This window comes from Arachis hypogaea, chromosome 6, assembly GCF_003086295.3.
Source record: "Arachis hypogaea cultivar Tifrunner chromosome 6, arahy.Tifrunner.gnm2.J5K5, whole genome shotgun sequence".
Lineage (NCBI taxonomy): Eukaryota > Viridiplantae > Streptophyta > Magnoliopsida > Fabales > Fabaceae > Arachis > Arachis hypogaea.
In genome coordinates, this window is record NC_092041.1 from 112,962,831 (window position 1) to 112,987,783 (window position 24,953).

Below are 24,953 nucleotides of genomic sequence, written 5' to 3' on the forward strand. Positions count from 1 at the left end.
ATTTTTACTATTAAAATAATAGATATACAATTAATTATTTCAGTAATACAAAAATATTTTAACAATTAATAAAATATATCATTAAATCTGATAAAATTAATGTAAATTTTCTATAAAAATAAATATTTTAAATAAAAAAAATACAATATAACTAATAAATTATATTCTAATATTTATTTTTATACTAAAAACAATATACTAATATTTTATAAAAAGTAAAGTAATTTATTAATTTAATAAGATCAAATTAAAACTGTCATTTTTCCCTTTTCTTCTCTTCTTGACAACATGTCCTTTCTCACTCTGTTTCTTTCTTTCAAAATGAAGACCCTGTCTCTCCCCTCCTTCACGCCGCTATAAGCCGTGTAGCCAATAAATGATGATAAGTATATGAGCATGCTTATGTTCTTTGAGATGGTCATACACTCACATATTGTGTGATATTGTTGAGTCTCATAGGTAGGGATGGCAAAACTCTCCGAAACGTGGAGATTTCTGCAGAAACTGCCCTGAACGGGGATTCGATTGTGGAAAATTTTTTCTGCGGAGATGGGATGAGAGACAAAATTCCTCCGAAGCAGGCGTAGGGACCCGAGCGGGGATCTCTGTTCTGTCCCCACTATTCCCCAAAATTTATGAATTTCCTGAATTATCCTTAATAGTTTATTTCTCATATATGTTTTTTAGTCATTTCTCACACACATATATATATAGAAACCCAAAACTCCTAATTTTTATTTGTATAACCCTTCTTCAATTCAGAGATCCCTAACGCTGTACATACTTCATCCACTGCTTTGTCCTTGGCTCGTCATTGCGTCCCCCATTGCGTCATTTCGAAATAAGTCACCATCGTGTCATTTAGATTTTTTATATAAAATCTTACCATTTTTGTATAAGATAGATACTTGCAGCTCTATTCATATAAAAATTAATAATTAATTAGAACTATTATGTAGATGGAGAATGGGGTCCCCGCGAAAAATGGGACCCCATAAAAAATAGGGATGGAGAGTAATATTCCTCCACGACAAAATATGGGAACGGACTTTTTTCTTTCTATTCTTTTTGGACTTGCTTGTGACTTTGTCAGGCTTTACTTCGACAACCACAACGACGATACAAAAACAAAAGATAAATGTTTTTATTCGTACAATTATGTTAGACAATTAACTATGTTTTAACCAACATTAGTCAATAATTTATTAAGCTAAAATCAAGTCCATAAATAAAAAAAATCCAAAAATATTTAAACAATCATTCTATGCGGATAAAGATTGGCACAAATAGTAGATTTGTTGATGATCTGATCTCCATATAACCGTATTCGGGTTTAAAACATGGTTTAACCTAGTGGAATATAAAAACCTATATATAATTGTATGTGTGTAAATAGATGTGTGAATTTGTGAGTAATATTTAAAATGAAAGGCTATTTAATTTATTTTACATAAAAAATAATCATTCTTTAAATATCATAAAAAAAAAAATTTCATACATCGCACTATCCTTTTATTTTCCTCTTTTTTTTTCATGTATTCAAATTCTCACTCTCAATAATGAAAAATCATCTAAAATTCTTTCTCTCACTTTCTCACTTGCCGCCGTCTTTCATTGTTGTTGAAATAATTGTCGTCGCCATCGCCATCGCCATAACTTCTCTCATACTCTCTCTCTCAACACCTAAAAAACCATCCAAATCTTTTCTTTAAAACTCTCTTATATTTGTCACTGTCTGTCCTCATCATCGATGTTTTTGCCGTCACAATTGTTCAATCTTTGGAGATCTCTTTGAGAACAGCCTCTCCAGAAAAAACCCAGTTCTCACCATCATCTCCAAAGACATCCTCTTCGATCTTGCCGCCATTTTTCATTGTTGTGTGCAACTATCTTTCATCTTCGCTTTTCTCTTTTATTTCAACTTTTGCTGTTATTGTTTCTCCTGCATATACATTAATGTATCCGAAAAAAAAATCCAAAAGTATAGAAAAAAAAATTCAAAACCACACTATAAGAAATTAAATATTCGAAAGTCAACAAAAAATAAATGTATCAGTTTATTTTTATTAATGTATGAAGGATTACCATGTGTTCATAACACGAAACGGAAGAAAAGAAGGTAATCCTAAAGATTTATTTTGTGCTTAAACTTTATTCCAATAATAAACAATATATAGATCAGATCTAAATACCTATAGACGCTTTAGTAAAAACTTTATTCTTCGATTGTACGAAGACTCTATGCGTATCCACACCGAGACCAACATTTGCTGTCAACTCCTTGACCAATGGACATCTGATATAAATTGAGAAACCTCTTGCAACTCTTTGCACGCCATAAAATTCTTTTCCAAGAATCAGGCTCACATACGTTTATGTGTGTAGAGGTAAAGGAAAAAAATCCTTGTGTTTTATTCTCGTTTTATTCTCATTTTTCCTCTACTCTTGGCATACATATATATAGTATGAGACTTGTTACTAATTTTAAATTTGATTCTCAATTCAAATTTAAATCATATCTTGTTATTTTAAACTTGAATCTTTCAAATTTATGAATCATATCATAACTCAATTTGAAACAAAATTAGTTAGGATCTCATCCAAATTTAGAATTCAAGTTTAGAAATAGAATAACTAATTATTCTCAAATCTCATATAATATTCTCAATTATCATACTATTATTATATTCTTAGTACTAGCAAAGAATATAATAATATTTCATTTGAATTAATATAATTATTTATTTGATCAAATCAAAATAATAATTAAATAATTCTACAGCAAAGGTTAGAACACTCGTTAGTGTGTGACCCCATAGGTTCAATACTAAGCAGGTAGTAAATTAGTCATACTAAATTTACTAATCAAGGTTGGCGTCTAGCAACACTCATCAACGACCCGATATTATGAAGTAATATATTTTTACTAAGAACCTCAGAAGAACAAAGTATAATTCCTTCCATCTTTCCAACTCTTGGTTAACCCTTAAAGTATGGTTTAATTGTCAAACTCTAACTTGTTATCATTATTATAATGAACTGTGAATGACCTAAGAAACTCATTTCTTCATTCATTCAATCTCCTTGGCCAAGATTTTATTCATCTCAGTCATTATAATCATAGAGCTTAAACTCTTTACCGAGAGTTGATGGATTCCTTATTGACTAATCATTAATTCTACAAGTATTTAAATTATACCCAATATCCATTCAACTAGCACCCTAGGGTATTAGGTGTCCGGAATCAAAGTATAATAAATACATTGTTAATTACTATGACAGTTGCATGTCAAAGGAAACTCTATTACTATGTTCATCTTGAGAATATCCTATTGACAAATATACGGTAATTATAACCATTAGGAATTCTCAGACTGAGCCAGTTCAATGGTCATATCTCTATATGCACCATCTATATATATAATTTAATAAATGAGAACTATTAATATTCATCCAATGAAGACCATTATATATATATTGATCTTTCCGGATTATTAATGTCCTTTTTTTTAATAATCCTATGACCAAGAACAATTTAGATTAAATTATAAAAGATTTATCTCTCAATATTATGATCACTATCACAATGATAAATCTCTAAATTTAATCAAGGACCTTATTATATTAACATTTTAATATAATAATAATAACAAATTATTTGATACATGATTGATTGGATTGTGGTCATACTTCTTATTCCCAACAATGTATCAGTAAGAAAATAAAAAAATACTTTCTTTTACACTCTCCCTTATCGCTGTTTATCCTCATCATTAATATCCTTGTCATCACAATTGTTCATTCTTTGGAGACTTTTTTGGGGACAACCTCTAAACCCAGCCTTCACCGTCATCTCCAAAGATATCCTCTTCCATACTGCCACCGTTTTTCATTGTTGTCGCGTGCAACTATCTTTCATCTTCACTTCTTTCTTTTGTTTCAGCATGCTATTATTATTTCTCCTGCATATACATTAATGTATTGGTAGAAAACATCTAAAAAGTACAAAAAAAAAATTCAAAAATACACTATAAAAGTCAACAAAAAATAAATAATGTATCAATTTAATTATTTTTATTAATGTATCAATAAGAAACATCAAGAAATACAAAGAAAAGAATATTCCAAAAATATGCAAAAAGAAATATCCGAAAATAAACAAAAAATAATGAGCTAATTTTAAAGAAAGTTGGCAGGATGAGAATTGGTTACAAATTTTTTTTATTTCTATTTTATTATCTTGTATTTATTTTTATCTTTAAATTTTAAATACATTTTTTTATTTATTTATATATATTTTTAATTTTATATATTTTTATTTTAAAATTTAAATTCTAAATTATTTAACACTTTAAAGGTGTAATGTGATAATAATTTCCTTTTTTTTCAGTGTTGGGAAATTAATTTAACTAGAACTAAAAAAGGGAACACTATGAAAAAGCAATAGGTCACATGTGGCATCTAGATCAAAGTCCCCATTTAATTTCATAGGTTTAGTAGTACTCACTACAAAAAAAAAAAAAATAAATTGTAGAAATTTGTTAACGGAGATTTTTAAAAAATTTTATAAATTTGAATTTAAAAATAAAACATTCTCTTTTATTTTATTAAAAAATTTATTATCGAAAACTTTAATTTTAAATAGTAGGTTTTTAACAACCTCTTAAATTAAAAAGAATTTCTCCACACAATTTGGCAGACGAAAAATCTTTTTCTTTTTCCAAAATTTAATTCCCCTCTTCTTACCTTTTTTTGCTTCACTCTCTTAAGATTTTAACGTAAGTTGATTTTAAATAATTTATCTCAACTTTATGCAAATACGTTAAATTTTGGTTATGCATTTATGATAGATAACCTTAATAAATTCTCCCTAAACATTAGCAATTGTTCGTTTGTTGTAGTACCTGGGTGTTAATTTTACTGTACATCTTATTTCATCTGGACATGGTTCGATTTAGTAGATCGTTAGTCCACCTTCTAGCAGAGACAACAACGTCTTTTTTTCATCTACTCAGAAGTGAATGGAGAAATACAGAGTGGAAGTTCGAGGTTGAATAGACCGAATGTTGTCAAATGTATAAGTTGAAGGCAAAGAACAACATTATCCTGAAGCTGGATTCCCTGCGAAACCGCCAGATAGATCTGATAATTGAAAAATTTTAAAACGTGTGGGTGATTGGGATCTTAAACTTTACCTTGACCATATTTTGAACTATGTCATAAAGTGTATTTTTCATATTTTGCCTTGTTATCCATAACTATATATGAGAACCCCTATTTTAAATATGATCAACAATGACAACTAACAAATGGTCTCTACATGAACTCTATATTATAATGAGTAAACCAAATGTATATCTTAGCATATACATTATGTATATTTTACTCATTATAATATAGAGTTAATGTAGAGACCAGTTATTAGTTGCCATTGTTGGTCATATTTAAAATAGGGATTCTCATATAGTTATGGATAATAAGGTAAAATATGAACAATACACTTAATGACATAGTTTAAAATATGGTCAAGGTAAAGGTTAAGATCCCAATCACCCATATGCTTTAAAATCTTTCAATTACCAGATCTATCTGGCGGATCCGCAGGGAATCCAGCTTCAGGATAATGTTGTCCTTGGCCTTCAACTTATACATTTGACAACATTTGGTCCATTCAACCCCGAACTTTCACTCTTTATTTCTCCCTTCACTTCTGAGTAGATGAAAAAAAAAGACGTTGTTGTCTCTGCTAGAAGGTGAACCAATGATCTGCCAAATCGAACCATGTCCAAATGGAATAAGATGTGCAGCAAAATTAACACTCAAGTACTGCAACAAATGAACTATTGTTAGTGTTTAGGAAGAATTTGTTAAGATTATCTATCATAAATGCATAACTAGAATTTGACGTGTTTGCATAAAATTAAGATGAATTATTTAGAATCAACTTGCCAATCTACTTCCAGTCAGGTCAGCACGTGTCAGGGTCTTCCTATAGTAAGCATATGGAGTGTATCTACTTGTGGATACTTTAAACTGTTAGTCTCCATTCTAAAATATAGTTCAATAATGTTATCCAGAAATAAAATTTATGGGTGAATATAAAAATTAAGTGTCACATTATCCGTTGTCAGGTATTTCTTCTTTTTCAGAACTTTGTTCGCTCAACTTAACTAATGAATTGTTTTGATCACACATAATTATTGGATTATTAGGGCTATTACCTTCCATTGTTGAATCTTCATCCTTATCTGACGAGTCCTGAAGCTCAGATGATTCGGATCCAGATAGTACCATAATATCAGGTGATGAGGTATCACTGTTGCTGTTGTACTTTAGATGAAATGCTCTTTCTACATTGTGTAGTATATTTTGGTCCAATCGTCCCTACATAAAAATTTTTATCTAGAACAATTTTAATAGGTTGGTTTATTTCATTGCACAGTGGAATAAAAAATATCCCAAAATCTGCATAGGTAAACTGTATAGTAGTCCTTCTTTTAACAAAATAGGAATCTCTAATCAGCTCAATTGAACCCTTAGTTATGACTTTCTGTTTAGTTTTACTTTTTAGATCCAACACCAGACAATTATCCCATTCATCAATTGCGTAGCATGAGGACCCTAATTGGTGGCCATAAATTGCTACAAAATATGTGGTGGCAGAGTTCTGTCTCCATGTATTACATATTACATCTAAAATTAAATATTTTCCCTCACAAGCTATTTAATACAAAACATAATATTATATGTATTTGGTTACCTGCCCATCGTATAGTCGAAACCTCAAAGTCTCTTCTTTAATTTTAATCCAGTGTTCTTGGGTTGCCATAAACCTCCTGAGAGAATATAATAACACCATAATAGGTTAGTGAGACTTCGATTATTTGTATTCTAAGAAATAGACCCGTACTACCTAAAGTAAATAGTCATTTTTGATTGATATATTTAAGCTTTATAAGAGCAAAAAAAAAAAAAAAGTTGGCTATGACAATAACATATAGATTACAAACATCATTTATGGAATGTGATCGTCGGATGATTATTTTGAAACTAAATACAAATTGTAGATACCATAATTAGTTTCAGTGCTTTTGGTAAATGAATAGAGTGGTAAAGAAATCTGAATTGAAAGATTTAGAGTCAACCAATGACATAAGTTACTTTAACCCAAGCCAAGTTTAATAAAATATGACATATAAAAAATAGTTAATTAAACAATAATTATAATTAATCATATAAAAAAAATTAACAATACTTTTGGTACATGATAAATTATTAATGAGTACAGTTATTTCATGAATCTTGTGCTAAATATCTGTTATTTGATTCGGAAAAAAATTATTTTTAAAACAGCTACATAAAAAGTTATATATATATAAATACTACTCAAAAAATGAAATTCTTAAGAATTCTTTTTTGTTCAATTGGGTTAAATATCATCTATCCTTTTGATGAATCTTTATTTTTAAGTACTTAAAATAAATTTTGTTTGTCAATTTCTTTATGAAGTTACCTTTTTATACTGAGTTTAAAATAGAGTTTGACCATTTAATGATGAGTTGAATCCGTTAAAACAAAATCTGTAAAATTTTCTAACTGATAAAAAGAGGTCTCTAAGGATGTATAGCCTATCAAGTTTTCATGGCTTTGTTATTGGTTAAAAAGGGTTAAAACTGTGACCTATGAAACCTAATTAAGTTTGTATGATTTGAAGACTTTTTCCCTAAATATGGGACAAGGGGACTAGCAATTTTACCAATTTAGTGTAGTATGTTTCTATGTCATCTACCAATTGAATGCTACTGTATGTTCATTTTCTTATAGACATGCAAAATAAGGATCAACGAGAGTTCAATTTTTTACCTGTTGGCATCATTCCTATCTGCATGCACCGCCATCTAATTTTGTGATATTGTTAATCATCTTTTCAGCACTGGAGAAGAGATCAACGATTTTTTCCTCTTACTACGAAAGAGATTGTATTAGAATAATAAAAAAAAGAAATTTTTTAGTTTCTCTTAGTATTAAGAGAGACTGTTAGAATTCAGATGGAGATGACATTTCACATGGATGGTTCGAACTTATTGATTTGCTCTTCAGATGGATCTCAAGAAAGATGTTATTGGCGCAAACTCTTATTATGTACCTCTGCTGAAACTTCTTTCTCTCTTTTTTTTGCTTTGCTTATTTTCCTTTTAATTAGTTAGTCACTAAATAAAGAGATGCCTAAATGGTTATTATATGTGTGGAGGAGTTACAGTCTTTCCTTCTTCCGAACCCTAAATGACAATTTAAAAGAAAATTGAATAGCCATTATTCGAGCATATGCATATAGATAGCCCATATGTTTTTGTTCATTTACATATATGTCTTTTTGGTTTTCTTGGGCCCACCTTTGGGTGGAAATTAATTATTTAACTGTTTATTTGCCAAATAATTTTAAATCTTCTTTAAGCATAATGAATAACAGCAGCACCAGTCATGGAGAATGAAGGTGAGGCGTTATTTTTCTTTTTTTCAGATTCAGACAGTTGGATTGTGGGTTCGGTCAATTGAGGACTGGTAATGGGGCCTGAAGCTGTCCAAAATTAAAAAAAAAAACATTATGTATGGGTTCTGAGCTAAAAAAAGAAGTGTCATATTATATGGCGCAGTGAAAGGATAAGGGCATGAAAATAAATAAAACTCATTCTCTTCTTTTATCAGATCTCTCTCCATCCATCTCTCTGCTTATTGGTACCCAATATCTGCACTGTCACCGGAGCTAACACGTGAACTTTGCTCGCGATGCAAATAGAGGAAGTATTGATAGAGACTTCTCTTCACTTTGCAAAAAACGAAGCTCGATCCACACGCTGTTACTCAGCATGGATGGCTATCGTTAGCAGTGTTGTAAAGGTAATTGATTTTTTTTGCAGAGCTAGCATAGTTACACAATTTGTTGGCCGAATACATCATGACATTATAATAATAATTTGGTGTAGTATATTTATACTTTAGAGAATTTTACTTTTATTAAATTCTGTATTTAATTAATATTTTATAAAATAAGAAAAAACTATATATATGCATAGTATAAATATTTTGGCAGCACATTTTAAATTGCAGAAGTTCACAACTCTCAACAAAAAAAACTGTTTTAAGTATATGATATTGGCAGGGGTTTAAAACCCCCATAACCTGAATCAAAACCGCCACAACACAGGACCGTTGAATGTCTTTGGAAATCAATGCAATTTAGTTGAAATTGCCGCAAACAGCGGAAGGTAAAAAACTGCCGATATTTGAAGTTCAAAATAGAGTCGGTTCTTAAAAAACTTTCATAATTTATTGCACGATACTTAATTACGTCATTTTACTAAATCGCACCATTACGCAATTTGTGAGAGTTAAAAACTGTCGCAAATAAAAAAAATTCCACAAATTAACGTGTTTTTTGTAGTGAGTGGGCACAATAATGCAAGTGGGCAACTTTGGTTGAAAATGTCTAATTATATATATGAATTAATGATGATAATGTTAGAGAAATAAAAAGAAAAAGTTAAAATTTGTTTTATCTGATTAATTTATTTTAGTTACCAAATATTTTTAATGAATTAAAATAATGAGATGTACGTTTTATATAAATTATAAAATTAATGGTGATTAAATTTTTTATTTTAGAATATCTAATTCAAAAATATATGATGAATATTTGATAATTAATTTAGTATTCATAAAATATTTTTGAATAAAAATATACAACGAATATATATTTAACAAAAAGTACATACATATATAAGATATATTTTGTCACTGTCTGATTCGTCGTAGAGAATCTTGTGCTTTAATCTCTTGCTCATGAGTCATGAGCACTATTTCTCAGCAATGCTTAATCTCTTCTACACCAATCATTCAACCAAGCGTGAGTCAGCTGAAAGTGAAAGGAGGATACCCAAGCGTGACTGAGTAACTATATATGAAGTATATATAGAGGAAATTGAAGAAATTTAAAGACAAAAAGTTTTTGTAGATTATCAGAATAATTACCTTATTTCATCTTAAGTTAGGATCCAAAAGTACAGTTAAGTTCTTTTTACTTTTCGAGAAAACAATGCATTTACACAATATATATAGAAACTTTCTTTTCACACAAGACTATAGTATTTAGATATTTAAAGACATATAGAAGACTAATTTTGTGGTGTTTTTTATTTAGTGTTTTATTTTTGTTTAATTTATTTTTTATAATAATTTTTAACCTTTATATTTTAATTTTAAATTGAAAATTAAACATTTAATTTTTTAGTAATTAAGCAATAATTTTTAAACACCATAGTAAATATGTATATAGTATATGACAAAAATATTATTTATACATTAAAATTAGTCATTAATATATATATATATATATATATATATATATATATATATATTTATTTTTAATGTATATTTATATTTTAATATGTGTTTTATATCAATGATTAATTTTAGTGGCTAATTTTAATGTATACTTGAATATATGATCACACACAAACTGACAAACACATAGAGAAAGTAACTTGGCTCTAATAACCATTTTCTTTTCTTTTATTTTTTCTCTGCATCATGGTTAAGCAAATTTTCTCATTCATTATAGAAAGAATGGACATAAAACTCATACGATGGATATGTGACAATATTATTGGAGGCTAAGTAATAAATATGTGAAATTTTTCACAGTAATTATAAGCACACCATCTATCCCTGTCTATATATCTCTATATATTTTTCTCCCTTGTAAATTCTTGTGCTAGGAAGACAACTTACTAGTTACCATTAATAAGAAGCAAGATAATGGTTTCTTGGGAAAAACCCCATGCTGTATTAATTCCATACCCAGCACAAGGTCACATAAACCCAACCCTAAAACTAGCAAAGCTTCTTCACCACAAAGGCTTCCACATCACTTTCGTTAACACTGAATACAATCACAACCGCCTTCTGAAATCGAGAGGCTCCGACTCACTGAAAAGTCTATCCTCCTTCCGATTCGAAACCATCCCCGATGGTCTACCTGTGGACCCTAATCATGGGGATGCAACGCAGGATATACCTTCTTTGTGTAAGTCCACAGCAACAAGTTGTTTGCCACACTTGAAGAACCTCATTTTGAAGCTGAATGATAATAATTGCGGCGACCAAGTTGTTCCTGGTGTTAGTTGCATAGTGTGCGATGCTGTGATGAGTTTTGGAGTTGATGCTGCTCAAGAATTGGGAATCCCTGTGGCCGTTTTCTGGACAGCAAGTGCTTCTTCGTTCACATGTTGCATACAATATTCTCAGCTTCTTCGTAAAGGCTTAGTACCCCTCAAAGGTAATTTTTATCTTCTATCTCTTAAATATTTTAAGAGTAATACCACGTGGTTAGTAAATATTATTAATTTTTTGTTAATATTTAATTAATAATAATTTATATTTATATTTATAAAAATTTTATACACAAAAAATATATAATTTATATTTATATTTATTAAAATTTATATACATAATTTAGTATTGTTTGTAATTATATTTTTTAAAATTTATATACATAAATTAATAAAATTTATACGTCAAAGACAATTTAATATTTATACTAATCAAATAATAGAAAAAATACTAAAAATTAGTAATCTCTAAAAGTTTTTCATATTTTAATTTGAAATTTTTTACTTCTTTATTTAATAAAATATTCTTGTTTAGTAATGTTTTATTATTTGTTTAGTTTAATATTATCCAGCAAAAAAATTTTAGTTAATAAATATTATTAAAAAAGTATAGTTTTCGTACTTTCGAAGTGTTATAGAATAATTAAGTTTATCACAAATTAAATTTAAGTTTAATTGTTTTTGTCCTATATGTGCAAATAAAAATCAAATACTTAAAATAGTACGTAAACCTAAAAGAAAAGAATTGAAAACACCCTTCTAAAAAACAAGAAAATTACACTGTAGTCTAATTTTGTTTAGATTCGATATCGATGAAAACACTGGGAGTTTGTTCAAAAAGTTAAATAGATTATATGATTTATTTGTTTCATATTATATTATTAGGTTTAATGTTTATGTTTTCTATTTTATTATTATTTAATCAATTACCATCATGTATAATCACGTTTAGCTGAAGTTATAATCAATTTATTTATATATAATTTTGTATTGTAACTTATACATAATTCAATCAATTTTTTATTCAAAATATCTTCACACAAAATAAATAAGTTTTTTTTTAAGAAAATTAATAGCTTAAGAAACTAATATATTCGTTTAATCAAGTCAGAATGAAATATTATAATATTTCAAATACATAATTACCATATTTTTATGGATAATTTTAAACTTTTAAAAGTTTTATGAATCAATTTAAATTTATTTTATTCGTTTAAAGTTTTATTTTTAAAAATTATTTTATTAGAGATAATTAAATCAAATTTTGATAAATTGAGTTTAAATTAAATTATATTCTTATCTAATTTTATAATAATTATTTTTTTTTTAATTTTTTGGTCATGCATGTAAAATGCATGGTTGAACAAGTTGATTCAACCTGGTTTGACTCCCAAGGAGCCCAATTTTAACATAAATGGGATATGGAGACCATGCTTTTCATGTCACCCTGAATTCATCAAGCGCGATCCAAAAAGTTAGCATGGTTGATTCAATCAATCCTGTTCTCACCGAATTTGATCATATTAATATAATTACTCCTCTGATCCAATTACTTATTACTCACTTGATTTTTTGTTCGAATCGGTCTCTCCTATCTAGTTTTGGTAACTAGGTCTAAAATAGTGGTTTATGACTTTATGTACAATTATTCTAGTGACAATAATTAATGAATATTAAATAAAGTAAATTTTAGTTGTTATTGGGTTATTTTTTATAGTTTTTTAAATATTTAAATAATGTTATATGTCATAAATATTATTATTTTTTATCAGTACTTAATTAGTAATAATTTATATCTATATTTATAAATATTATTTTGCATATAAAAAATATATAATTTGCACATATATTTATTAGAATTTTGCACACATAAATCAATATAATTTCTATCTATATTTTTTAAAATTTATACACATAAATTAATAAAATAATAATTTAATATTTGTACTGATGAAATAATAACAAAAAATATTAGAAATTTATGACCCTAAGAATTTCTCTAAATGTTATTGGAAAAAAAAAATTGTGTAGTTTATGATGATTTTGACAAATTTAATTATGCGTTTGATATTAACGCAGACTCAAGTTATCTCACAAATGGGTATTTGGAAACTACAATAGATTGGGTCCCCGGAATAAAAGAGATTCGTTTGAGAGATATTCCCAGCTTCATCAGAACCACAGATCCAAATGATATTATGCTCAACTTTTTTCTAAGAGAAATGGAGAGATCTCAAAGAGCTTGTGCAATCATAATAAATACATTTGATACCTTAGAGCGTGATATTTTGGAGGCATTCTCCTCCATTAATAGTTTGCCACCTGTCTATTCCATTGGTCCTATGGATTTTCTCTTGAACCATATCACTGACCATGAATTGAATAAAATTGGATCCAACCTTTGGAAGGAGGATCAAGAATGCATTACATGGTTAGACAAACAAGAACCAAATTCAGTGGTGTACATAAACTTTGGTAGCATCACAACTATGACCAATGAAAATTTAATAGAATTTGCTTGGGGAATTGGCAATAGCAACAAGAGATTCTTGTGGGTAATTAGGCCAGATCTTGTGGCTGGTGAAAATGCTATTCTTCCTAATGAATTTCTTGAAGAGACTAAAGTTAGAGGCATATTATCAAATTGGTGTCCCCAAGAAGAGGTTTTGGCTCACCCTTCAGTTGGGGTGTTTTTGACACATAGTGGTTGGAACTCAACATTGGAAAGTGTGTGCAATGGTGTGACAATGATATGTTGGCCATTCTTTTCGGACCAAATGACCAATTGTAGATTCTCTTGTAATGAATGGGGAATTGGGTTGGAGATAGAAGATGTTAAGAGGGAGAAAATTGAAAGTCTTGTGAGGGAGTCAATGGATGGGGAAATGGGTCAACAGATGAAAGAAAAGGCTTTAGAGTTGAAGAAATTGGCAAAGGATGCTGCTTCTGACCCAAATGGATCCTCGTTTCAGAATTTAGACAAGGTGATTCATGATGCACTATTGAGCAAATTTGCTAAAAATTAGTGTCAATATATAGAAGTTTGAATTTGCTTATTACATATCCTTCTTAATGGAATTTGTACTTTGTAATGGATAAACATTCATGGTCCTAACGATAATATAAATTTTAAATGCATATTTAGTTTAGATAAATGATTGGAAGTTCTAGTTATTCTTTTAATAATTAAATACGCAAATATTTAAATATATACATGTTATTTTTTTAAAATATAAAAGAATAAAAAATTTAAAGTAAAAATTAAGGATAAGTACGATTTTGGTCTCTCACCTTGAGGGTGAGAATCGAAATCGTCTCTCGTGTATATTTTAATTTAAAATCATCCTTAAAGTCGTATTTAAATTTAAAATCGTCCTTTCTAATAAAATTTTTTAATTTATTCCTAAACTACCCCTATAATAAACAAAATTATAAAATTAAAAAAAAAAAAAACGCGTTGGTTGGGGGGGGGGAAGGAAAGGGTATACGAAGGGGGAGGGGAGGGAAAGGGGGAAGGGGAAGGGGGGATGGGGGGACGGCGCCGGCGGCGAAGAGAGGAAGGAGGGGAAGTGGAAGAAGCCGGAGAAGAAGAGGAAGAAAATGAAGGGGACGCGGGTTCGGGGCAGGGGGAAGGGGAAAGGGGGGAGGGGACGGTGGCGGCGAAGGGGGAAGGGGGAAAGGACGCGGGGTGGGGTGGGGGGAAGGGGAGAGGGGGAGGAGGAGGGGGAAGGGGAAAGGGGGGAGGGGCACGGCGGCGCGAAGGGGGAAGGGGAAGAGGGAAAGGACGCGGGGTGGGGGTGGGGGTGGGAGGAAGGGGAGAGGGGGAGGAGGAGGGGAAGGGGAAAGGGGGGAGGGGGATGGCGAGCCACTGCTGTTGGAGTCCGCCTCGCCGCCTCCGCCTCGCTTCTGCCGTCTCCGCGTCGCCGCCTCACGTCGCCGCCTCCGCCTTGCTTCTGCTGCCACACACCTCGCTTCTGCCGCCTCACACCTCGCCGCCTCCGCCTTGCTCCTTGATTCTGCTTTCTTGCTTTCTGTTTCTGTTTGGTGTTGTTTCTGTTTCTGTTTGGTGTTGTTTCCTGCTTTCTTGGTGGTGGTGGTAGTGGTTGGTGGTGGTTGTGGTTGTGGTTGTGGTTGTGGTTGTTAGTGTTGGTGTTGGTGTTGGTATTGGTGTTGGTGTTAGTGGTGGTGGTGGTGGTGGTGGTACTGGTGTTGGTGCTGGTGGTGGTTGTGGTGGTGGTGATGGTGTTGGTGGTGGTGCTAATGGAGGAAGTAATTGTGTTGGTAGTGGTAAGGGTATTTTTGTCCAAAAAAAATTAATTAAAAGGACAATTTTAATACGAAAAAAAACGTTAAGTATGATTATAAATCGGAAATTACATTGGAGACAATTTCGATTCTGACCCTTAACTTGAGGGACCAAAATCGTACTTATTAGGAAATTAAGTTACGACTACCAACCATTGTACTTTAGTTTATATTATTACAAATTTACAATATTAAATATACTTGATTTGATATTAATAATACAACATAATTTATTCAAAAAAGTACATCATAATTTTTTATATTTTAAATTAAGTACAATAATATTATGAATAAATATTTTTTTGTGAGTTTAATTAGAGAATTAGATCAATTAATTTTTTAAGTTAAATCTCAAAGTCTAAACTTACAATCGAGTTTGAATTTCTTCCCTCAACTTACAATTGTCACAAGTTTTTCTATAAACTTAATAAAAATGACTCTTGGTTATCCATGAGGCATATTCCGACGAATATTTATGATCGGAGTGATAATGTGTATGGAGAGAAGCCATGCTAGACAACAATGGTTATATTACTTGACAATTATAATTTTTTAACGCAACTTAGTTTCTATTAGTAGTTTATCATCCTAATCCTAATTTGAGTTCCAAAAAATATCATTCCCCATCAGAAGGTATTTTCTTTTTTCTCCTCCACCATTGTTAAGTGCGTTTGGAAAGGGTAATGATGGATGGAGGTAGAAAGGGAAGAAACAACTCATTTTGGTGGTCATGACAAAGGAATAAAAATAATTCATAATGTATAAAGGAAGCAAAAAGTTTAAGGGCTGCGTTTGTTTACAGAGACAGGACACTGAAACACAAAATCGTGTTTGGTAGAGGAGACATGGATAGAAACAATGTGTTAAGAGACACTGAATTAGTGTATTTTGTGTCCATTCTGACAGGAAGGACACAGAGACACTAACAAAGGACACAACTTATTTTTTATTTTTTCTTTCATTATTCTTGTTAATTTTTCATAATTATATTTTTTATTATTATATTTTTCATCTCAAATTTTTTGAATGAAAAAAATGAAAATAAATTAAATTTTTATAATTGATTCTAGTTTATTATCAAACAGAATACAAGAACATAAAATTTTGTGTCTCTGTCCATCAATATATTGTCCTGTCCTATTTTCAGTGTCTTGTTCTATCATGTTTTTAGAAACAAACGCAACTAAGATACTCAAATGAAGAAATTGATACAGCATAACTGCATAAAATAGTTTTTTTTTTTTTTTGGTCATAAGCATAAAATAGTTTAAGACCTATCATTGCAAACATGCAAGCACTTATGATGAAACAAGTCCAAAGGTGTTATAAAGAAACAGAAATATAAAAATTTTAGGCCCGAAAACATAGCAAAGAAACAAAATGGGTTTACTGGATCAAAATTCTCTCTCAAGAGACACCTTTATTTGGCGAAGCCTTCTTCACTTCGGCTATCAATTTCGTAAGTCCACTTCGCTCATTTGCTGCCCTCAAAGCACCAATAAAATTCCACTTGTAGGAGGAACATTTTGAAGGTCTTTCCTTAGAGAAATGACAGTTTTTAATTTGAATATGGAACCAAAGAAAGTGTTGAATTCGCGTATGGAGAGGAGGGTGCTTCACCTCGTTGTGGGATAAGAGAAAGCAGAACTCGGACACTGTGAGTTGTGTCCCTCACAATGTAAAAAAAAATTACCCAGAACAAACAAAACGGAGAGTCCGAATTCTATGTTTCAGATTTCAAATTTCATCAACTGCAAATCGGACCATGCGATTTGTGAAGCAAAATTTCATGACCAAGAACTCGCATGGTCCGAGTTATGTACTTCTGAGTTTTTTCAACTTTTTTTAACATAAATCGGAGGGTCCGATTTGTGTACTCTGAATTTTTTTCAACTTTTTTAACACAAATCGGATGGTCCGATTTGTGTACTCCCACAATTTTAAAAAACACCAAAAATTACCATATTAAAATATATCACTTATTTTACTTCCATATCAAAATTTTGTTGTCGAGAAATGAGCGGTTTTCTTTCCTTAAGCTGAAAATAAAATATTACCCAACATTAAAGCATTTTCTTTCAGAATATATATACACACAGGAAACCAAGAATGAAATAAATCAACTATCAGTACCTATGAAACTTCTACATCCTTGTTCCACACAATCTCTTCCAAAATGTTATGGGACGTATTGCCCTCATTCTGTAATTGGGACTCGAAGGGTCCTACATAATGCTTAGGGGGTCCTGTTGGTGGTTTCCTCTTTATCCTTATACATTGACTAGCAACAACTTCATCGTGGAACATTCCCACTTCCCACTCCTTCACTTTCAGTGCCTCTATCATAGATTCAGCAGAGGTTGCAGAAATCGTAGTCGAACCCTCAGTAGATTCCACCCATCATCTCTATTTCCAAATGCACCTAACAATAGCAGACGAGAAATAAGAGTGACTTTGATGCTATGTTTGTTTGAGGAGAAAATAAAAAGAAAGAAAAAAAAAAGAAAATAAAATAAAAAAAAATTATTTTTTATTATTTGATTGAAGAGAAAAATTAAAAAAAAAAATAGAAAAAAATTAGTGGGATTACCAAATTTTTTTTTCTTTAACATTGGAAAAAAAACTTATTTTTTCTCTTTACTTCTAATATTATCCTTTCATTTTTTTAAATATATTTTATAATTTATAATATTTTTTTCTTTCTTATTTTTTTTCCATCTAAACATATCTAAAAAAAATTCACTCAATTTTTTTTTTTCTTTATTTCTTTCTTTTCCTTTCTCTCTATTTCTTTCTTTCTTTCCTTTATGGTGGTCAAATTGGGATTAGGGTTATAAACTACTAATTAGGATAAATTAAGTTAACAAATTATAATTGTCACGTAATATAGTTATTGGTTATCCAGTTTCGTACACATCATCATTTTGTTCATAAATATTCGTCAGAATATACCTCAAGAACGACTATGAGTCACTTTTGTTAAATTTAGAGTGAAATTTATAATAATTGTAAGTTGAGAGACAAAATTAAAACTTGATTGCAAGTTTAGGATCACTTTAAAATTTAATTCTAATTTTTTTAGTCAATGTCAATTAACATTTTTTAATTCTTAATTTTGAATCATAAATTTTAAATTCTCCAAAAATAAAAAAATTTAATAATACTACATGACTAATATATTTTATTATTTTGAATCATCAGTTAATATTAATATTCTCAAATGTAACAAAATATTAAAAGCTTAAAACAGACAAATACTAATTAGAATTTATTGAAAAATGTGGCCTTTCAAATTTTCTCTAAAAAATTTAGTATTAACTAAATACTTAAAAAAATTCTTTATAATTTTTTCTAGTACAGAATATATTTCTCTTGTTGTGCTAGGCACACCAATGATACAACACACACTACTTTTAGGTTACGCAATTGGGTGGCTACCAATTCTCTTTAGAGTAAATATCCATAATATTTTATGAGATTTGCGTAAATACTTAATGTAATCTTTAAGATCTCAATTTTTTTTATAATAGTCCTTTAGATAGAATTCTGAACACTCATAGTGGCCCTTGAACATATTTCTGATGATGAGTCATCACTGCAGCATTTACGTAGCCTCGTTTTGCCATGCTGAATGGCTCCAAAACGTTGTCGTTTTGGTTTGGCACCCTAGTGTGTAAAAAACGACTCCGTTTGGATAATATGTAGCATAAAAAACAGTTTTATCTTCAATACAAACACTTCACTCGTCTTTTCTTCTTTCACCCTCCCACTTCTTCTTCGTCTCTTCATCAATAGCGTTGTCGTTGGGTTCTGTTGTCGGGGTTAAAAAAGTTGAGGAAAGAACTAATTCGACTGAAGACTCTTTTAATTGTTTCCCTCCTCCATTAGAAGCACGAGGTTCTGACATCCTCATCAGATTCAAGGTAACCATTTTTTTTTACTTTGGATTTTCAATACAGTGTTGGTTCTTCATTATATGTAAGTTGTTAGTGTGGTTGAGATTTTCTCATTTTTTTGTCATTATAGTCTCTAGGGTTTGAAGGTAGGTTAGAATTTTGTGGGGATGCTCTATTTTACCTTAATGAAACAAGAATAGGATAAACAATATTTATAGAATTGAAAAAATATGTGTTCTTATGGTATTGATTTTGTTTTTGTATTATGCATTAGTAGGCCAACAAAGTCTGTTTATATTAAATGTTAATTTTGAATTTTTTGCAAATGGAAGAGATGTTAGACATCATATTTTATCATTGGAATGATTTCAAAAAAAAAATACAGAAGAAATAATGGTATATTCTTCATACAACAAGGCGTGTTTAGGTAATCTAGACGCTAATACTCTAGATGACTTCTACATACAAAACTACTATAAAGAGTTTGGGTACAATGACATAAAACATTGTTGGTGGCATGTTCCTGAAAAAGGCTTGGAGAATGGGTTGAAAAACCTAAACAATGACAAGGAAATAAGAGAGATAGTGAATTGTGATAGGAGAAATGATGGAGTGAATAATGTATATTTCGAGCATGGAGTGTCAGTGTCGGAAGTTTTAGAGGACAATAACACAGTTGTATATTTGAATGATGATGGTGGAGAGGGGTGTAATACTACTATAGAGGCTGTTGTGAATCTCCCTAAAATGAGATTTATGTAGTCATAGTTACTTCCACTATATACCAAGTCTCAACAGGTAGCTTAATATTTATATCATTAGGTTTTTGTAATTTAGGTGAATGCTCATTTATGTGTAATGCCAAATTTTATTCATATAGAATTCTGGTAAGAAAAGGCTTTCAAAATTGTCACCAAGAAGAAGATCCTCTCCATTGACAACCTCTTCAATAGTGAATCTCATGCAGGGTACTAGTTTAGGAACAACAACAAAATTTGTCAATTTGATGAAGTTCGTCCAATTCCAAGACTTAAGCCTCCAAAAAAGAAGAATTGAAGACTTTAAATAAATGTGTATATAGCCTTTTGTTTTGCGTTATTAAATCTTTTCACTAGACACTGATTATATAAGGATGTGTGATTCTTTATGTTTTGTTGGAAACACTACAAGAAAAAAGGCCTATGGCCACGCTTTTTTTTTGCTACGCTTTAAAAGCGTGGCCAAAAGTAGGCTATGGCCACGCTTATGTGTGGGTGGCGTTTGAATAGAGATTTTGCCAGGCTTTTTTTTGCTACGCTTTAAAAGCGTGCCGAAATCTCTATATGGCCACGCTTTTATGAGGGTGGCAGTTGATGTGAGATTTAACCACGTTTTTTTCTGTCACGCTTATAAAGCGTAGCCATAGAGAGATTTTGGCACGCTTTTAAAGTGTAGCAACAGAAATTTGTTATTGTAGCGTTTTAAAAGCGTAGCCGTTTCCTACAAGCCTTTTGGCACGCTTGAAAAGCATGGCCAAAAGGTTCCCTCAGAAAAAAAATTAAAAAAGCTCGAATTAACAAAAACGCTCCTAACTCAGCTCCTTCGTGATTCTAACACTTAGAGAAAAGAAGCTAACTCCTTCTGCCCTAACTCCTCCTTCGAAAGCCCCAATGGCAATTGCAACCACCAATCTCCTCCTTCTTTGTGCCTCACCGCTTCCCCCTCCGAAAGCCCTAGCTAACCAGTCTTCAATTTTTTCGCCTTAACCCTTCTTCAAAAGCCCTAACCCCTGCCCTCACCGCGATGACAACACTCCAACGAAGAACGACGACGCCCTCCCTTCCGCGCTGCCGCTCGCTTCCTGCTTCTTCGCTTCCGTGAAGAACGACGAAGCCCTCCCTTCCGCGCTGCCGCTCGCTTCCTGGTTCTTCGCCTCCCTGAAGAACGACGAAGCCCTCCTTTCCGCGCTGCCGCCCGCTTCCTGGTTCTTCGCTTCCGTGAAGAACGACGAAGCCCTCCCATCCGTGCTGCCGCTCGCTTCCTGCTTCTTCGCTTCCGTGAAGAACGTCGAAACCCTAACATCTGACGAGGTGGAAAAGCGCCATTTCCAGCTTCGAATAAGGCTGTAGGTTTCTCCTCCTTTTATTTTTCTGCAGTCAGATTCATGAGGATGACTCTAAGTTTTCAGTCTTTTTTTTTTATTGTTCATTGTTTTGATTCTCATGCATTTCTTCAGGAGAAGGTGAGGAACCCGTTAGTCGAGAACAATGCTAAGCAGTTCGGGATCAGAGGAGCAGAGGAAGAAGAGGATCCTCAAGCAGAGGTTGAAGGCTCCACCAGCTTTGAACTAGTTCACCAAGACCCTTGACAAGAACCTAGGTGCGTAAATAAGTATCTCCATTTTGTTTCATTTACCCTGTTTTATGTTTGTGTAATGCTTCAAGTGTGGTAATATTTCCCTCTTATGGCAATTAGATGATGCTTCTGATCACTTTATTTTTCTATCTAACTGCATTTAACTGCCTCTTTGCAATTTCACCTTTTGGAAATGATCTCAGTTTCAGAAAAGGAAAGGGAAGCTTGAAAGCTAAACATGTATATGGTGAATGTTTTGAAGTTGTAGCTTCATTTTCTGAGAGAAAGAGTGCATCGTGTTGATCTTGTTGGTGGTGTTGTTTGACTGGAATTTTAAGAATGTAATAGACTTCTCAAAGTTTTATAAAAACTATTTTTCACTAATTTTGGATGTCTAGATTGAGAGCAGAAATTTATGAAAATTATTGCCATTTCTACAATAAATACTGTCGAATTCGGTTCAAACTCTAAATGATCATTTTGAGTTTTAGAGACTTCTAACTCTTATTAACTCTTGATTCTACCTTATTTTAGTTACTTAAACTTGTCTAGCTTAGTGTCACAGCCCCAAGAGCTAAGCTCTTGCCATTATCAAAAGCTAAACATATATATTAGTTTCACTATGATGCATTAATCTTTCATTACTTATATGCCAAAACTTTAGTGTGTTTGATGTATTATCTTGCTGTCACTTTAAATAAGAATTGAACGCATATAGTTATTAGTCAAGAGCATTTTTTTTCTACTTTATTAACTCATTTGGGTATTAATTACTATAGCTTAATAATGATTTTCTACTGGCTCACTGTATCTTCATTTTGGTTGTTTTAAATTGGTTTCTGTGATGGTTACTATAGGTTCATTTGAGCTATCATGTCCTATGTTCATGTGTGTAAGTTTAGGTTTCTGCACCAAACATGAGTTCAATTGGGTGTTATATCACATGAAGCAGAGAAGCATGATGATTGTAACCAAGTTGATGAGCACCAAAAAGATGTTGATGCAGGTGCTCTCTTTGTCCTCAAATTTAAAGGTAACTAATAATCTCTTTTTTCTGGTACTTATACCTTTCTTAGGTGCCCTTTTTACATGTTTGGATGGACACAAGAGGACTCAAACCAGAGTTTAGGAGTTTGTAGTAACCATATTTCATTTTGACATGTTTTGGTGTCGTGTTTTGTTTGTTTTTATAAAAAATATAAAATATATAAATTGGGTGTTATTTCATTGTTTTTTTTTTCTGTTATGATCACGGCTCTAATAGGAAGTCCTGAACAGAATTTATTTCAGTTCAAAATAAACGTGGTATCTTTGACTACTTTCAACTGTGATTGAACTTCTAAATTTCAAAAGAAAAAAAGGTTAAGATTATTTATTCTACCTATGACCTGTTTGTTATTGAAAATTTTTAATAATTATTATAAACTAGAAAGGGACATAGAGTGATATGTAGGTGACTTTTTCAAGATTCAACAGTTCTTATAAAAATATTGTTCGATTGATGCAGACTTATTAGTAGAAATGAAGCAGGAATACACCATTTGGAAAAGAAAGGGCACTGGTTTCAAACCCAATACATAAGACCATCTGAAATTTGAAAAGGAAAATAACACATAAAATTTGAGTTTGTTTTAAGACCATCAGCCAAAAGATTTTAAAATTCTGCATTGGAATCAGGGTTGGTTGTAGAGCTGATTTATATTTTATTTATGCAGGGGAAGCTATTTTGTTCCTAATTTTGTTTATTTTTCTATTTTATGTCAGTAGAAGAGTTAGAATGGGTGTGAAAATGGTGTTTCTTGTGAATGATTGAGCTTCTTTTATTTCCCCAGCTGTTAAGACAAGAAGTTAAAATAAATGAACATAAAAATTTAGTTTCCAAGTTTATTTGCTTTTAGTTTTTGGATGTTTACTACCCTTGTTTTTTGGTAGTTTTTCTTGTTTCTCACTCTGGTCTCATTTGTTTCAGTTTCACCCAAGGCACCTAAACTAAAGCCAATAGCAGGTTTGTTAATTCCATTTTGTTGGATAAGAGAAACAAAGCCCTGGTTCTTGGTCTTTAATTGAGCCAAGTTCATTCAAAGTCAGAGGGAAAAACTGCTTTAGGTTGGTACAAAATACTTGTTTTTGTATACACACCATTTTGGGGGATTAATGATTAACCTTTGGGTTATGATCACCCTCATGTTGAGGATATCATGACAAAAACAAAATTTTTCATTATTGATAGTGCTAGAATTCATTGTTGCTTGGACTTGGTTGGCAGGGACAAGAAGAAAGAATTTGCGCCAACCAATGCTGCTTTCTATTCCCTTGGAGCAGACCTCTTTCTGTCTCAGCTAAAACCTGAACATATTGCACGCTGTTTAGGAGTTCCTTCTATCAGCAAACCTGGGGATGTTCCTTCTATTCTCATTGTAAATATTCAGGTAGCTGCATATTTCCTAGTCTAGATTGAACTCAACTGAGAATTTCTTATCTTACATTATTCGGGTGCAAATTTTATGTTCGACATCTGAATATTAGTTTATTCACGTCTGTATATGCACGGCAATTTTTCATACTCTTGTATGATTTACCCTGAAATTGTGTGCTGTTCAAACTGCAGATTCAACTGTATCCTGCGACTGTCTTCCAAACCGTACCTACAAGGTAAAAATTAACTTCCAAAATTCAATCCTTTGGTTTAAGATTTTTTTCCTTATAAACACACTTCTCTGAATTCTCTTATCTTTCTTTTATTTCTATCTCATGGGTTAATCTATTTCCTTCCTATAGGATTTATTATATGTGCCATGCATAAGGCTTTCATGCTGATATGTTGTAATTTACTTTGGATAAATAGTAACAAATTTTTGTTTCTCAAATTCAGGGAGCAATCTCACAAATTCAATTTCTTCAAAGCTCTACCATTTGCACCACAAGACTCCAAGAAACTTGTTAATTTTTGCTATGTCTGCTGATGGTATTACCTCTTTTTTCTTCCTCCTTCCCTGTTTTCTGAATTTCGTAAAGGCTTTGGGAATTGATGCTACTGGTGTCTTTGTCTTGAATTATTGGATTATTATTACTAGATTTGGATACTAATTTTTGCCGATTGCCACTGTTTGTGCTTTTAATATTGAATTTTGTGAATTGGTGCATTTGGTTCGCTTGGTTTATGCTATTTGTTATTATCAGTATTAATGCACGCCAAGTGCTCTCTGATATGCCTCTTTGATATTCCTCTCTGGTTTATGCATGTTCACAA

General features: G+C 31.4%; 1 protein-coding gene across 1 annotated transcript; it reads left to right on the top strand.

Moving 5' to 3' along the window:
* Positions 1-10,499: 10,499 nt before the first annotated feature.
* LOC112755811 (7-deoxyloganetin glucosyltransferase) lies at positions 10,500-14,323 on the top strand. Its single transcript, XM_025804105.3, has 2 exons — positions 10,500-11,335; positions 13,248-14,323. The coding sequence occupies exons 1-2, from the start codon at positions 10,816-10,818 to the stop codon at positions 14,192-14,194; spliced, it is 1,467 nt and encodes a 488-aa protein (XP_025659890.1). The 5' UTR covers positions 10,500-10,815; the 3' UTR covers positions 14,195-14,323.
* Positions 14,324-24,953: the final 10,630 nt, after the last annotated feature.